The 15,783-nt window shown below is 50.4% G+C and overlaps 6 protein-coding genes across 6 annotated transcripts; 5 read left to right on the top strand and 1 right to left on the bottom strand.

Annotated features, from left to right (window-relative positions):
* Nucleotides 1-1,917: 1,917 nt before the first annotated feature.
* BO80DRAFT_359035 (uncharacterized protein) lies at nucleotides 1,918-3,102 on the top strand (the record flags this gene model as incomplete). The annotated part of the gene is made up of 1 exon (XM_025715905.1): nucleotides 1,918-3,102. The coding sequence occupies one exon, from the start codon at nucleotides 1,918-1,920 to the stop codon at nucleotides 3,100-3,102; it is 1,185 nt and encodes a 394-aa protein (XP_025573845.1).
* Nucleotides 3,103-5,446: 2,344 nt separating this feature from the next.
* Nucleotides 5,447-6,552, bottom strand: BO80DRAFT_359147 (uncharacterized protein; the record flags this gene model as incomplete). Its single annotated transcript, XM_025715916.1, has 4 exons — nucleotides 5,447-5,839; nucleotides 5,889-6,009; nucleotides 6,061-6,403; nucleotides 6,483-6,552. 4 exons carry the CDS (start codon nucleotides 6,550-6,552, stop codon nucleotides 5,447-5,449), a joined length of 927 nt encoding a protein of 308 aa, XP_025573844.1.
* Nucleotides 6,553-7,183: 631 nt separating this feature from the next.
* On the top strand, nucleotides 7,184-8,509 carry BO80DRAFT_436087 (uncharacterized protein; the record flags this gene model as incomplete). The annotated part of the gene is made up of 4 exons (XM_025720941.1): nucleotides 7,184-7,427; nucleotides 7,480-7,816; nucleotides 7,878-8,019; nucleotides 8,081-8,509. 4 exons carry the CDS (start codon nucleotides 7,184-7,186, stop codon nucleotides 8,507-8,509), a joined length of 1,152 nt encoding a protein of 383 aa, XP_025573843.1.
* A 700-nt stretch (nucleotides 8,510-9,209) lies between these two features.
* BO80DRAFT_503273 (uncharacterized protein) lies at nucleotides 9,210-10,301 on the top strand (the record flags this gene model as incomplete). The annotated part of the gene is made up of 3 exons (XM_025724377.1): nucleotides 9,210-9,390; nucleotides 9,437-9,540; nucleotides 9,622-10,301. 3 exons carry the CDS (start codon nucleotides 9,210-9,212, stop codon nucleotides 10,078-10,080), a joined length of 744 nt encoding a protein of 247 aa, XP_025573842.1. The 3' UTR covers nucleotides 10,081-10,301.
* Nucleotides 10,302-10,833: 532 nt separating this feature from the next.
* BO80DRAFT_446485 (tyrosine tRNA ligase) lies at nucleotides 10,834-12,318 on the top strand (the record flags this gene model as incomplete). The annotated part of the gene is made up of 7 exons (XM_025721556.1): nucleotides 10,834-10,953; nucleotides 11,018-11,327; nucleotides 11,380-11,457; nucleotides 11,509-11,615; nucleotides 11,668-11,734; nucleotides 11,789-12,021; nucleotides 12,079-12,318. 7 exons carry the CDS (start codon nucleotides 10,834-10,836, stop codon nucleotides 12,316-12,318), a joined length of 1,155 nt encoding a protein of 384 aa, XP_025573841.1.
* A 689-nt stretch (nucleotides 12,319-13,007) lies between these two features.
* Nucleotides 13,008-15,635, top strand: fmpC (ATP-grasp enzyme fsqD; the record flags this gene model as incomplete). The annotated part of the gene is made up of 5 exons (XM_025722180.1): nucleotides 13,008-13,082; nucleotides 13,368-13,826; nucleotides 13,858-14,833; nucleotides 14,863-15,053; nucleotides 15,459-15,635. The coding sequence occupies 5 exons, from the start codon at nucleotides 13,008-13,010 to the stop codon at nucleotides 15,633-15,635; spliced, it is 1,878 nt and encodes a 625-aa protein (XP_025573840.1).
* Nucleotides 15,636-15,783: the final 148 nt, after the last annotated feature.

Below are 15,783 nucleotides of genomic sequence, written 5' to 3'. Positions count from 1 at the left end.
TCTACACATTTTTAGACTACCGCGCTCGACTCGCAAATTGCGGTCTGTCCAACGGGCGTGGTCCGATATCTCAAGGTGTGGTTGCTGCCCAGCTGGTCGGCAGCGGTAACGCCCATCATCTGTTGCCCAACAACCCTGCTCGCGCTCGTGGCCCGGAGGTCAGATATCCATGCCTTATGGTTCCACTGGTTCCAGGCAGGCAAGCTTGGTCTCGGCTTCCGGATAGCAACCATGGATCCCCGACGGATTCATCCGCGCCAGTCCATGGAACCGACCGTCGACAATCGGTGCCGCCAGATCAGCTATCTATTGATGTACGGTACTTTGGAACCATCCCATGTTGGAGGTAGCTCCGTAGATTGGGACATCCTGGTAGGATTCAGCATGGTCCGTCCAGCTACGGAGTAGAAGCCGCGAAATGAGATTTGCGCAACCTCGCCACCGTGCTAGGCATCTAGGGTAGGACAGCTGTATAAGAGGGTGAGCATCCATCTCACGATGACTGCCTTGAGGAGATATTAATATCGCTTACTCACGACTGAGCCACCTGTGGCAGCGTGACCATGACTCACATTCCTTCGCTTGGAAACGTGATCTGCTCCTCGCCATACGGCAGGCTTCCCTTGTAGGTACGCACGCCGGCTGGTAAACGCCGCTGCGTGATGAGTTGCCAATCGTGATGTAGGGACATGTTGAAGAAGATGACTGGATTTGGCACCGAGGATCCTCACTGCGCATTATTCGCCGTACCGAGTCTGCCGTTGCCTGTTTCATGGCGGCACCAGTCAGGGAGCCACCGCGGGATGCCCGACAGAGCGGTTCAGATGACTCTTGCAATGGGGCCCAGCAATCGGATGATTCATCCCAGAAGATGGGAATCTGCGATCGGGCCTGGGTATATTTAAGCAAACACCAGTCGCAGCCGCTCCTGGGTTCCCTGCGGTGATTTCTCTAAAGTTGAGCCTATCTTGTCTTACTCGAACGGATGTTCCAGTGTGTCTGATGGGATGAGACCTTGCCAATAGTCGGTCGCTCTAGTGCCTTTCTCTGCCTGCCTGGTTTCACCCTCCCTGGCCTGGCTCTTCTACTGGGTGGTTGGGCCTGAAACCAGACGTACTTTACCGTATGGTCACGCTCACAACCGAACGTGACGGTAACCGTTGATGTGACTTGACTTGACTTACATATCTCCAGGCACTAAGCGAACTCCCCCCACTAAGCCACTAGCGTGGCTCCGCCGCAACCTCTGGAAAAGAGCGAGGAAGATTACTTTTAATTACCGACCGGACTGTGCCAGGCCCCACTCCATACCTGGGCCTTGCCAGAATCCCAGGTTCCTTCCGTCCCGTACAAAACCGGTTGTTCTGCTCAGGGCCCCCCGTCGCCGTCGCCATCACCATTTCACACACCCTTCTTGGGTTCTTCTTACTACCACCACTCTCCACTCACCACCACTCCTATACCTTTCCGCCAGTCGTGTCTTTTCCTTGCACTCGGTGTCTCCGCTTATCGCTTTCATCTTCAGCGGTCATCCCGGTCGTTTGATTCCTGTTTGCCCGGGGATCCAGGCCTCCTCGCACAGCCAGCCGCCGCCTCCTCCCGTCCAACGTTCGGTTGAGCGACAACGTTCAAATGCACTCTTACCACATACAATTCGCCTCCTCCTCTCCCCTAGAAACCGTGCCTCGGTGACGGTCCTCAGCCTTGACCTTATTCCGTTGTCCTTTGAACCGGCGTCGATCGGCTTGTTAAACGATATCCTGTATAATATACCTGGGTTGTGCTTTGCTGCTTTGTGTTGTTTGCTTTTATACCTTTAGCGATTGCTGTGCTTCCAGGAGGAGTTTCCCATCCAAAAGTTGTCGTTTCGTCCCGTCGCGATTTATCAGCATCGAGATCTATGCGCCTTTCGCGATAATGTACCATTACAACAGTCCGCACCCCGGGTGGTCTTCCTACGACTACATGACCTCCCCGCCCACCTCGCCTCACTACGCCTTTTACGCCACTCAGTTTGCCAGCCCCTACGCCTCCCCGCGCGGTCCGTCGAAGCGTCATAACCGCAAAGCCAGTTACGCTGGCACCAAGGAAACGGCAGGATGGTACTCTGGGTATGGACAGGGTGTCTATGAAGCGATGCCCGAGCATGGCACGCCGCCGCGCAAACACGATCCTGTAAGTGCTTCTTTTGGTGGCTATCACCGTCGCCGTAGTACCATGTCAGGTGCGCCCGCCGGTCCGTGGGATGCCGCCGGTCCCCACCCATCGCAGCCGTCGCACAAGCCCTCCATCTACGTGGAGGTGGTCGACGATGTATTCGATGACGCCCCCCGATACGCCGTTCGCGAGGAACCCAGTCCTCCCCGTCGCAAACCGACGACGCCTCCGCGCAAGCCGAAGCCACCCACTGATCAATACTTTTACTATAACCAGGCCCCTGCCCATGAAGACGTTGATTCCGCGAAGCGCTCGCGCGCGCGCCGCCAGTCCACCTCTACCCGGACCCCGTCGAAACCCAAGCCGGAACCTGCGGCCAAGCCTCCACCCAAGGCCACGGAAGAGGACGCTGCGCGTGCGGGAATCCCTCCGGGTTATTCGATCAAGAACTGGGATCCGACCGAAATGCCCATCATCCTGCTGGGAAGTGTGTTTGATGCCAACTCGCTCGGCAAGTGGATCTACGACTGGACGGTGTTTCACCATGGCGCGTCGACCCCGATGGCGGATGTGGCCGGAGATTTGTGGTTGTTACTGATCAAGCTGGCCGGTAAGGTGAAGCGAGCGGACGAGTGTGTGGACCGGATCAAGCGCCGGGATGCGCACGAAGTGGTGGAGGATTTTCTGGAAAGTGGCGAACGGCTGTGGGCGCGATTCAAGAAGCTGCTGAAAACGTGCGAACAGTTCATGTGGAAGGCCGCTAAACGCGAAGGCGGCAAGACGGTGTCGATGGGCCGCAATGCCGGCTGCGAATTTGTGGAGACGATCTTTGGTCGCGACCGCGAGCTGGAAAGCACGGAGAAGTTGATGAACAGCATTCGACTGTGGAACATGCGTTTTGACGCCAACTGCGAAGAGATTCTTCGCCGCCCGTCCGCGGCGTAAGCGGATATACCACAGGACTCAAAAAGTAATACTTTGATTTACTCAAGCGACGGGATGCATCTTTCGCATCGCACCGGAATACAGGCGCGTGAGCGTTGGCTTGATTTATTTTAATCGGATTGCATTTAAGCGCGTTTGGTTTGGCTCGGCTTGTCTGACTGGATTGCTGCTGCGTGTGATGAACCTCGAATACACCGCTATCAGCGCGGGAGGCATTATTTTTATTATTACCTTTCCTTTGTGATACATTTTCTTTCTGCTTTCTTCTGGGACGGGAATGTGCTTGTGGCAGCCGCAACATGCAAGTGGCTTCGCTTCGTTCTGTCTTTATGATACCATTCTGCGACGCACTCGGTTGTCTCGTCCGTCGGCTCGGTTGGATGATTCTTTCTTTTTCTTTTGTTTGTGCGGATGTGATCATCACCTGTTGGCATTCTAGGGAATTCCCGCGTACATACTAGACCCACTACATCACCACCGATAGACCATATATCATATACCATCTATCATATACCATCTATCATATACCATATACCACATACCACATCTCATATCTCAGTCTGACCCCACTCAGTACATCGTAATAACATACCCCGAATACATCAGCAGCTGATGTCACCACCACCACCACCACCATGACGACCCCTCCTACTCCTACTAGTCTACCTAGATATCTACCACTAAAATCCCTCGCATATGCACGCGCCCAACGCGCCCATGTGGACACCAAAGCAATCCCTACCCGATCCGTCCCGTCAGAGGGGTCATTACCCCCCTGAGTCAACGAATCAGCCCCTCTCCGACGCATGCACGGTTATGTTCGCACTGGCATTCGTTCGATTCCCCCCCTATTATTGGGGATGTATGTATGATGGTGGTTCGTTTTGGGGTACGTGCAGGGTGTTAGGTTCGGTCTCGTGGTGGGGGCGGAGGGGTCGGGTTGGTTTCGTACTGGTTGGGGTATGTGTATTATCTGGCTCTGATTTGGGTGGTGTCTGTATTAATAGAGAGAATATATAAAGTGTATCCTTTTAATCGTTGTTTGGGGTTGTTTTGGGTGTTGGGTGTTGGGTAGTTTGCTAGTGGGTGGTAGGTAGTATTCTGGGTTTCTTTGGTATTGTATCGTATTGTCTTGTATTGTTGACGTGGGTTGTGGTGAGGCTGATTTCTGATCGTAGTTACTATTAGTTAGCTTATAGGGTGGTTAGTGACGTGTAGTGTACTGAGTTATCGATTGGTATTGAGTAGTACTAAGTAGGGATGTATATTTGGGTAGGGAAGGTTGGGATGGAAGTACTAGTGTATAGAGAGCAAAGCGTCTGTGTATATAATTGGTTCTTATTGATAAGTACACATTAGTAGATTGAATAGTTCGAGGAGGAGGTGTAGAGGTGCTTGTATGTAGTAAGGTGGGGCATGAATCTACTCAGTTATGTATACTAAAAACTAGTGGTAGGGTTGGTGTACATATTGGCGTTGCGTGGGGTATGGTTCCTTGATTTGGTGTATCATGTAAGGTAAGATGGAGATTGGTATTCGATCTGCTGGGAATATTCTGCAGGAAGACTTAAATTAGTGGTTGTAGGAGGGTACTTTTCGAGATTTATGCTCTAATCGGATGAGATATACTATGCGCAGATCTTCGGGTTTGAACTTGGTATGTGATTGATTGGATATCTTCGCTACTGGTTACTCTTATTGTAGAAGATCAATGTATTTGTTGCCATTTGTTATATTGATATTGGGGTTGGGGGATAAATTTGTCCACACATTTCATAACCCCTCCTACGTGCGATCAAGTTGTAAAAGCACTTGACACTCCTGGACATGCTTTCTTTTATTCCCCCTTTTCTAATGGTATTGGACAGACCTGGATGAACCGGGCAGTCTGTCTCGGATAGAGCTGTCTCCCACTGCTGACTAGGCAAGAGGAAGACCTTCCGTGATCGCAAAACACCACCCGCTAAGGATCATATCTATGTGTCAGTGATGAGTTGTTGAATCGTTGCAGATTGACTCACGCCATCTCATTCAGGATAACTGGAAGACAGAGGGTTAGATCGCTCTATCAGGTCGAAGCTTCTTGACCAACCTCGCTCCCATCTCTGGGCAATGCGTGAAGGGTGATGAGCTTTACTCCGCGCTGATCCAACACATGTCATGCTGTAAACCAAATATGTGGCGTAGTGCTGTCACCAACCTCATTGATCTGCAGGAACATGCCAATCGAACCCAGTTAGCCGAAGCAGAAGAGGATCATCCAATGGAAGAAGAGTGCCATACAGGAGCATGACCGTGAAGTCTCACCCAAATATCTTACTAGTTCACCTGGATAGCAATATGCTCAAGTCTCGAGATTGCTTGCCTCAGTATCATTCTCCCCTCGACGATAGGCCTGTATCACACTGACTTTTGCTTCCCCACTCAGGAGGTACCGAAAAAGCCGTGATAGAGCGCGCATTGCCTCCAGCCAGTCTTTCTTGAGGTATAAATTGTAACTCCGAGAAAATCTCATATCAAACACCTCTTCCGAAGAAAACCCCTTTATATGCACTCTCTTGATCGTGTCGGCCGGGAAAAGCCCATGGCCGATATGGAGATAGGACCCGTGAAACCCCACTGTATAAACCTCCTGATCCTGGAGCTCACCACTACGGGGCAGGTTTCTAGCGAGATGTCCAAGCATTATGCTCAGGGTTTCCATGAGAAATTGATCCCAAGTTTGCCCCTCAAACCACTGCACATGTCAGAAGCGTGATTTGTAGTAAGCAAGGTCAGCAACTTACTCCAGTAAACGAGATGATTGGTATGAAACTGTCTTTGAGCATTACTGTCGCCGCACCTGCTGTTTTAGAGGCAAATCGCTTGCCACCAATCACATACTTCTGTACCGTTGGCAATTCAAGGCTTCCAGAATCATCAGAAAGAGGTGACACGGGTGTAGGTCTCAGAACTCACCGAACCTTCGGACCGTGCTCACAAATACCCTCGAGTTTCATGTAAATCATATTTATCAGGGAATATAACATCATCCCTTGCGATTGTATAGGACCCCGGAGATATTCTTGTGCAGGCACCTTCCAGCTCTTTCTAGGTAGAATGATTGTTTCGTTTGCTTTCAAGGCAGCTGTAATTCCCGTGTTGGGCGTGCTCTCTTCGTTAAAGTCATATGTATAGCCTTCGAGAGAGTAAAAGAAGTGCCTGAATTGCCAATCCTCTCCTGACCAATCATCAGCGCAGTCCCTTGGCGCAACATCGGCGTTCCAGAACACCCAAGGGATGAGTGCGGCCACATCAGCGTCTATGAATATCCCAGTCAGTAATACAGACGATGAGAAGGCTTCCAGGATCGCAATAGGATCGACTTCTCATACCTTCACGTTCAGCGTCAACAGCTCGGGGAATTAATCTATCCAGATCAACGATCTCGGCGCGGATAGTTACGGACATGCTGAGGCTCATTGTCAGTTTAAATAAGCCACGTTACTCTGCTTAGGGGAAGCATCTAAAATGGGGGTTTCTCAGCACGACGGTGTCTCATAAGGATAAGTAGAGCCGTCTGTAGTATAAAACGAAGGGGCCATCTGAGAACGCCGCTTGCCTGAGCCACTCTTGGCGCGGGCGATTGTTCTTCCACACCGGCAGGAGCAAATCACGGGTTCACGCCAGATGATTGGCCGGTAGTGTGGGTTGTGCTAATGCTGCCTTATTTAGGCAGTCACACCACAGATGGATGGAAGTCGGAGCCTGGGGCCGTAGTGACGCTCAACTTTCAACAGTCCGTCAAAGCTGGATCAACTCAAGCGAGGAGATATGAGTGTCTCATCCTACACAATTCAACGCGCCCCATTAATTTGCGAATCTGCCCCCGTGAAGCATCCAACTGGTGGAATGCACAGAGTGGCTGCGATGGTATCGACAATTGCGCTTGTCTCATCATTGTAACAAGGCCCGAGAGCACTAATGTCGCCGAGAGACATGCCTTCCCAGGATGAGGGGCGGGGTTAATGACCGTGGACACATCTCTTATCCTTCATTCATCCCTCATACGGACGATTTTTGCTGTCTTGTGTTACCGAACATGGATGCATTTCTGCCTTTTATGCCCACAGATACAGACCTACAGGACCCCTTAGCTTCAGAGTACATGAGAAATGCAGGCCACCTTGCAACTGCCGATTTTCAAGCGAATGGGACCAGTCGCGGTGCTTCCGGCTCCCACTGGACCGACAAAGAGGTGAACGCTGTTCGAGCTATCCCTTTGATCAATATCGACCCTAAACGCATTGTTCCCGAAAGGTTTTTTCCAGGGGACAATAATGAAGGTAGAGTGGTCGGATGTGAATACCATCACACATTCCAGGAATTCATGTACAGTTCCAGTGTTCATCTTCCTTCGCAACGCTCTCCGGGCAGCATCGTATGACGATATTCGACAATACAACTCAGGCAAATTTGCCCAAAATAGGTATCAGCAACTTTTCGACTCGCTTTCAAACTTAAGTACAACTAAAGGTTCTGAAGATGCAATCATAAAACAGCACCGGCGATGCGGCAGCTCTAGCTCGGAGCTCTCTTCATCGAGCTATGAAGAGAGCCCTGAACCCGCGTCAACCTTAGCTCTAATTGAATTCCTCAAAACTACCATGCTAAACATGGGAGATTATAAATTGCTGGGCATGGTACCGCAAAACAGTGACATGTTCCTGAAAAGGTGAACAGAAACAGTAAACAACTACTCCGTATCAATTTATAAAACCTAATTCGGTTTATAGCGCTCTCAATCCCATCCGGTTTGTTTGGAGGATGGCTGGTGTACCATTTGAGGCCACAAATGACGGAGGAATTTTCGTTAACTTCCGCGGCCCCTATAGTCACTCGGACAGGTATTCTAAAGTGCCTGTGGTCAGCATGGAGGTTAGTAGTTGCGCAAACTAGGCATGGTCCCAAGCTAACAGTGGCATCACTCACTGGACAGTGTAAACCGAGACATGCTGGCGGTATCAAGCGAGGTTCAGGGGAGGCTGAAGCCTTCATTCCTTCAATCTTTGCTCAGGAAGTCGCGGAGCTGATTGGAGGCATGGTTGCTCAAAGACGCATGCCAATGAAACACCCAGATCAGGAGACATTTGTGCTCAGCATGCACGGGACGCTTTTCTATATCAGCACAGCATATTTCTCGCCTGATTATATTCACTACATCGAGGCGAACCACCCCGCAAACACCGACAATGCAGATGTTGCAAATCTCTTTCTCTGGGTCCGAAGGTCGGTCCAGTTCGACCTCAAGATTGTCACACAAAGGATCGAGGCCCTCAAATTTGTGTGGGCCTTGATTACTTACATCGCAAGTGGGGAAGCCAAGGTCAATATTGTTCTCTCAGCATTGAACGCACCCCGAGACTAAGTGGTTTCCATCATCATTCCATCATCCATCATAGTCAGCCTAGATTCACGAGGACAAAGCAGTCCGCAGGCAGGTATAATCAGCCCGGATATCCACTCCCATCCACGTTGATTGCATACGGGTCAACTGGTCCGCTCGGCGCTTCGCCTGTATCTACTCTCCTAGCGAGAGGTTATAAATATCTTCAAAACTTTGATGCCTTTGACACACTCTGTCATGGAGCGTATATGGTAACTATTAGAAGCTTCACTTTTGCCCACTCAAACCCATTCTGGTCAACTATCGCATGTCCTTTCTCAGCAATCCAAGATTGATATGTGCCCCTGCTATATCAGCCCCAAATACGGCATACCGGCTAAATACGAAGTCTAGCACGAACCGGAGAGACCGGGTCATGTAACGGTGAAATGTTAGACACATTAAACTACGGTTTCAGCTCTGCGTATTTCATGACATGGAATTGACCTTAGGGAGGAGGGGTTACCAATGGGGGAAGGTGTATGCCATTATATCGCTGTGTAAGACTAGTATATATATGTTCGAGTCGCCTTCTCCCTGTACACATCTACCGGACTCTCCGAATGGGGGAATTCCATTCAATCTGCCTTCAAATTTGTGCTACTGGCAAAGGTCACTTACACCATTTCCGTCCTGAGTCATTCCCTACAAGGGTTCGGTGTAACTCACAGACCTACATGTAATGGAGCCACAGGCGGAAAGCATGAAGACTATCATCATTGCAAGGTTCGGAAGTCCCGAGTCTTTTGTCATGAAGGTTATTCCCATCCCAGAACCTAATACTGGTGAAGCCTTGATCCAAATCAAGGCCTTCGGAGTAAACCATGCGGAGATGCACATGCAGAAGGGGGAAGGGGCCGAGCGTGAGGAGTGAGATTGAATGCGTTGGTATTGTCGCCGCCTGTCCAGGCGGAGAGTTCAAACAAGGGACCCCCGTGGCCAGTCTGATGGGCGGCCTCGGGCGCATCATGAATGGCAGCTACGCCCAGTTTACAAAGGCGCGGGTGTCCAACGTATTTGGTCTAAGACCTGCAGCTTCATCGCTAGAATGGCGTCAACTGGCTGCTATCCAGTAATCTTACCCTATTGCCTAGACGTGTTTACTTCGGAACCTCAACCTCATGAGCGGCCAGAGGTTACTGATCCGTGGGGCAACTTCGGCCTTCGGTCAAGCAGCGTTGTACCTGGCAGTGGACAAGGGAGCACATGTGTCTGCGACAAGCCGTAACGCTAGTTGCTTCGCTCTTTTACAGTCCCTAGGCGCTGGCAGTACAGCGATAGAGGGCCCGGAGCTGTCAGCGCGATTGCCGGAACGCTTCGATGCTATTCTGGACCTCGTTGGGAATAGCACAATTGTGGAGTCGCTGAACATGGTGCGTCGGGACGGCAGAGTGCGTTTGGCAGGTTTTCTAGGAGTGCTGGCGCCGATTCAAGGCTTCAACCCGCTCCTACAGGTGGCCAGTGGAGTGCACTTCAGCTTCTTTGAGAGCTTTGTCTTTGGAACCCCGGGTGTCCCTTGTCAGATGTTCCCTTGCAAACGATTGTCAAAGTGATTGCCGACAAGAAATTCAAAGCAGAGCCCTCGTGAGTCTTCAATTTCAAGGAGATTCAAGAGGCACGTCGTGTGAGGGAGGCGAACGAAGCCTCTGGGAAGATGGTCGTGATGATTGATAGCGGCTAGTTTCAACGATCTTGGCAAAAAATGACCAAAATGGAATGAGGCATCTCTGTCTGTGCTTGTCATGACAGGTTCTAGAAGCGTAGTACCATCAAACACCATATAAATATCAGGTGTCAGTCATCTCTTAACCCTTCGACCTGCGTGATGCTAGGATAGTTACTGCCCAGAGGTACCTGCGGTTATGCTAAAGTTGACGGGGATCGACCGATAAGGACCCACCCTGGCGGCCGTGATAGCGGATAAGGAAATTAGTGCTGTAACGGGTCCACTGGATCCGACGACCTGGTTAGCTTTGTTTTCCTTTGAGATGGATGGTTTGCTATGTGCATTCTATTCTCAGCCATTGGCCATGGATTGGGCGAAGAGTGGCAAAGATTGGGTTTCTGTCCCTGGGAGACTCAGGCCGGGATTAACCATTGTTCCGACCCAGGCCATTTGCCAATTCTCCCTCCATCCCCGCCTTGCTCGGAATGCTGCTCGGAACTTCCCTCGAGATTCCTGACTAACTTCCGGTCCAGTTGATCGCATATAATCCCGGTCTGCTCTGGAGACTACCCCATCGTTTCTACATACTCCAAACCACGCTGTCAAACCTGAGGTGGTCTTCTGGCACGGTCCGCGCATCATGGATCCCGAGGCTCAGGCGCGCTTCGACCTCATCAGCGAAAACCTCGCCGAGGTCCTCAACCCCGAATTGATTGAGACTATTCTGGTCGAAAAGAAAAGCCCACGAGTGTACTGGGGGGTAATGATTCATTCAACATATCTTATTTCGCGACTCACAAGCTAATGTGTTTCAATCCCTTTAGACTGCAACAACTGGCCGGCCTCATACTGGCTATTTCGTCCCCGCATTGAAGATCGCCCAACTCCTTCGGGCTGGATGCCGCGTCATTGTCTTGTTGGCTGATATTCACGGATTCCTCGACAACCTCAAGGCGCCGCTCGAGCTTGTTGAGAGCCGTGCACAGTACTATAGCAAGGTTATTACCGCAATTCTCGAGTCTGTGGGGGTGCCTACGGAAGAGCTTGAATTTGTTCTTGGTAGTTCTTACCAGAAAAGTCCCGAGTATGTCATGGACGTTTACCGGCTGTCCTCTTTGACTTCGGAGCATGACGGTAAAGCCCTGCCCTCTTGAATGCGGCCACTCGGGTATGCTAATGTTACTAGCCAAACGAGCTGGGGCGGAAGTCGTCAAGCAGTCCAGCAATGCTCCTCTGAGCGGTCTTTTGTATCCTATTCTGCAAGGTAGATGTCATCATGTATTTTTGCTGTTCTACTCTGCTAACAACTATGCAGTGCTTGATGAGGAGCATCTGAACGTCGATGCGCAACTAGGAGGTATGGACCAGAGAAAGCTATTTGTAGCTGCGACGGAATGGCTACCCAAGCTTGGATATCGGAAGGTAATTCCTACAAGGGCTCGACTCTCACCACATTAAGCTTACGTGCTTATAGCGTTGTCACCTTGTCAACAAGATGGTAGCTGGGCTCCAGGGAGGCAAGATGAGCTCTAGCGATCAAGGTATGTTTCTACCTTCTTCCGACCATGTGGTCTTCTGTACTAACAGTTTTCCAGATAGCAAAATTGATCTTCTTGACCCTCCGGAAAGCGTTTCAAAGAAGATTCGCAAAGCAGAAGCGGCCCCTCGTGTCGTTGAAGATAACGGTGTTCTTGCGCTAGTCGAGTTTATCCTGCTCCCCGCTGCCGCTCTGAAAGGAAATAAAGAGTTCCGAGTTGAGCGTAGAGATGCAGAGCCCTTAGTTTACACTGATATTCAACAGCTCCATGATGATTACATGAAGGATATCGTACGTATATGATACCGGATATTCTCAAGTTAGTCAACTAACCTCAATCAACTCTAGTTAACGCCACAGCTTCTTAAGCCCGCCGTTGCAGGCGCCTTGGTTAACCTTATGGCACCCATCCAGAAGGCATACCAGGATTCACCTGAATGGCAAGAAATCACCTTGAAGGCTTACCCGCCAGCGGTGCAAAAGAAACAAAAGAAGGTCAAAGACAAGGGCTCTCGTTACCCAGGTGCGACTAAGAATCTAAACCAGGAGGTCGCCGAACCTCAAGATCAGCAGACCGTGTCCGCCTAGCAGCCCGTGGACAGGAGGAGTCCTGAAGTCAGTGTGATAAATCTTCGTGCTGGCTTACTTAATTAAACAGAGGAAATCGACCATTTCAGAATGATCAAGTCTGTCGTGATTCATTGCAAATACGATTGGACCTACCATTCTGTGAATGATGCCCATTCCGATTTCTTTGTCAACTTTCATGGCGAAGACATGCAATCGAGGTACGGTCTAAATCGTCGAATAAAGATAAGAGGAAATCAAACGACGAAGAGGAAGCCACCCGAGCAACTACACTAAATCATTGACTCTGCATGCACTGCAAGAAATTTCGGTTCTTTTCAAATATAAATTTGCGTCAGATTCCTGATCTCAAATGCTTTGCTTTGAATACCAGTGATAAAGCCATTTAGTCTTGATACAAATCCCAGCATGAGATCGGGATAGCAGAGTTTCTTTCTTATCCTGCCACAGCCGCCAAAGCCTCCTGTCGGTAAGATTAATAGTGACAGTACTGATAGTAGTATTGGGGTTGTATCAAACATCGCCATACGTGGGATGAAACGGCTTACCAAGCTGGGTGGCTGGCTAGAATAACTCCGGCAACTATAGAAGGATATGCAGATGGTCTATATAACGGGCATGGTCTACACTCAATCACGCAACCACTCCACTCAATCCAAACACCTTTATTCTTCCTATCTCCTACAGCGATGGCTTTCATGAGTCGCCTCAAAGCTACCTGGGGCGAAGCAGAAGGTAATACGCTCTCCAATTTGAACAGGATCGTCCTTTTTCATTGTATACCTTGGCATACATAGTATGGCCTTCACTTTGTAGCCCACAGCTGACATTGCTCACTAGTATGCTACTCCCTGAAATGGCAGGTTTCACCACCTACTAAATGGTGGCAAAACGTTGGTATAACACTACAACCGGAATCAACGACCCCTAATGTGCCGGCGTGGCCTGAAGACTCACTATCCATACACCTCTGGTTATGGGATTCTTCCTGGAGGGAGCTGGGGTTCCAGGAGTGGGGATCCTCGTCCACATTGGCGTTCTTATTCCAGGAATTGAAATGTGCCAACAACACGAGCACGACAAGCGCCATCCGACTAGTCTTCCCTTCCGAAACTGGATACCTAGTTCGATCGGACATTCTGTCATTGCGCATGGTGGACCTGGACCTAGTTCAGTCGGCCGTGTCATTTGCCGCCACACCAGCAGGAAAGCCGTTCAAACCTCTTCTGATCGACCCAGACACAGCGTCCATCTCTTTGCCTTCTCTCTTCAATAGTGCGGTAGGTGGTCTTTTACTTCAAGCATCATCGGCCAGTCAGGACCACCAAAGTCTCCTCCGTCAGCTTGATAGTGAAATCACAAACCGGCTATCATTCCCGTGGTTCTTGACCTCCCCACCGCAGCGCAAGACGCTGGCGATAGTGGAAGGGGCCCGCAGTAGCCCTGATCATGGAGGCCTCGCGACGGGCATCTATGCGGCAGCCGATGCGTTAACCATTGAGATGATTGTCCTTTGATGTCCCCGGGCACTGGCTCGAGGGCCCTGAGTATGCCCACTGGCGCAAAGAATTTCTGCCAGTCGAGCTGGAGCCCCCATCAGCATTGGCAGATCGTATAGTTGATGCCTTATCCGGTTTTAGTGTTGACGGCATTGTTACCTTCTGCGATTCATTCCAGGTCCCTGTCGCTCAGGCAGCGAATCGTCTGGGACTACCCACTCACCCGCCGGAGGCATACGAGATTGCAACAGACAAGTATCGTACAGCTGTGTCGGAGGGTCGTGCTGCCTATCGTGCTCATAATGTTCAAGAAGCCCTCGAGATTGTGGATCGAGAGAACCTTGAATACCCCTTCATCGTCAAACCCTGCCAGGGCTTCTTATCTGAGGGGGTGTTTAAGGTTTATAACCCTGAAGAGCTGGTACATGCAATCAGCAACATCCATTTCGATCGCCATGGGACTGAGGTCGTGCTAGAACCTTACTGTGACGGCCCCGAAGTGGACGTCAACTTCGTCCTGTCCGAGAGAGAGCTCGTCTTCTGCGAAGTTACCGATGACTTCCCCAAGACTGCAGACGAGGATACGCAAACAATGGAACCGCAGCAGGGTTCTACCGACCAGCTGAAATCTTTCCTGGAGCTGACGTGTGTTATGCCATCGAAGCTTCCAACCCACGAGATTGATCTTCTGCGCAACTCGCTGCATATGAGCCTGCTCCGTCTGGGCTTCATCACTGGCATCTATCATGTAGAAGCTCGAGTGCAACACTTCTCAATGGAATATGGCCAACTCGCTCCAGATACAACACTAGTCGACTTAATTCCTCGACCCAACCCCACTGGCAAAAACCCATCCGTATGGTTAATCGAAATCAACCCTCGCTTCCCAGGAATTCAGGAAACCGCAGCCGTGGAGTCTGCTTACGGAGTAGATTACTGTGCGATTGGACTTCTAGCAGGTCTTGGCGATCACGAACGTCTTCGTGCCCTAGCACATCCATTCCAGCAGAGGCCCCGTACTGGACCGAGATCGTCTGTATTCCAGTACCTATCAGTGGCATCTTCGACTCGGACGATGTTTGCGCGGAGTTGAAACAGCGACGTCCAGACCTTGCCAAGCAGATCTCCAGATGTGCCTGCTTCGCGAAAAGGGGAGATAAGGTCTATGGACCGGAATCAGGGATCAACTCTTGGGTTGCGTACTTCAACGTCTTTTCGAGAACTAGTCGCCAGCATGTTTTGGGAACTGGGGGAGATAATCCGTCGCGAAACTCGATTTCTTGTCATCTAGGATTTGCTGTCAATTATATGTTAATTAAATCCGGGGCGTGTCCCTCGCATGACTTCATCTGTAGAGGCCCGACTTATAGTCGCGTATCTAAAACATCTACATCTCTATTTCCCTTTGGCCTCGATTCATATCTCCACCAGCATTATGAAGTGCTACTAGGTCCCAGGCATCCTAGCCTAGGTACTTCCACAACACCGAAAATACCCCATCTAATACTGTATCGTACATACATACATACATACATTCATTCATCCGTCCACCATAACGATACTAGATCCACGTATAAGGTATTAGCAGGTAGTACGGAGTACTCCATCCTCCGTAGAAATTAGCCTAATACCACCATGCAGGTAAGCCGATTCCGCTTACGCCGCTTATGCCGACTCCGCGGTGGCCCAAGTCCATCTATATCCGGCTTTCCAGCTACGCCAGCATGGTACTATGATCCTGCTATGAGCGAAGGGGTCTTAGGCACATCGGATATAGTAGCGGAATTTGTAATGCACTCGGGGAAGGTGTCGGGGTAGATGAGGCTGTTAGCTAGATGGGATGTGGTTTGGTACTTGGCTTTTGGGATGGAATGGGGGGGGGTTTAGGGATAGCTCGATAGGGCAGTGAAGTGGGGCGTTGGGGTGCGATGGTGGTTTTCTGTCGATGTGTGTTCTACTTGTGACT

The sequence above is a fragment of the Aspergillus ibericus genome, assembly GCF_003184845.1.
Source record: "Aspergillus ibericus CBS 121593 unplaced genomic scaffold BO80scaffold_28, whole genome shotgun sequence".
NCBI classification, from domain to species: domain Eukaryota; kingdom Fungi; phylum Ascomycota; class Eurotiomycetes; order Eurotiales; family Aspergillaceae; genus Aspergillus; species Aspergillus ibericus.
This window is presented reverse-complemented; position numbering and strand designations above follow the sequence as displayed.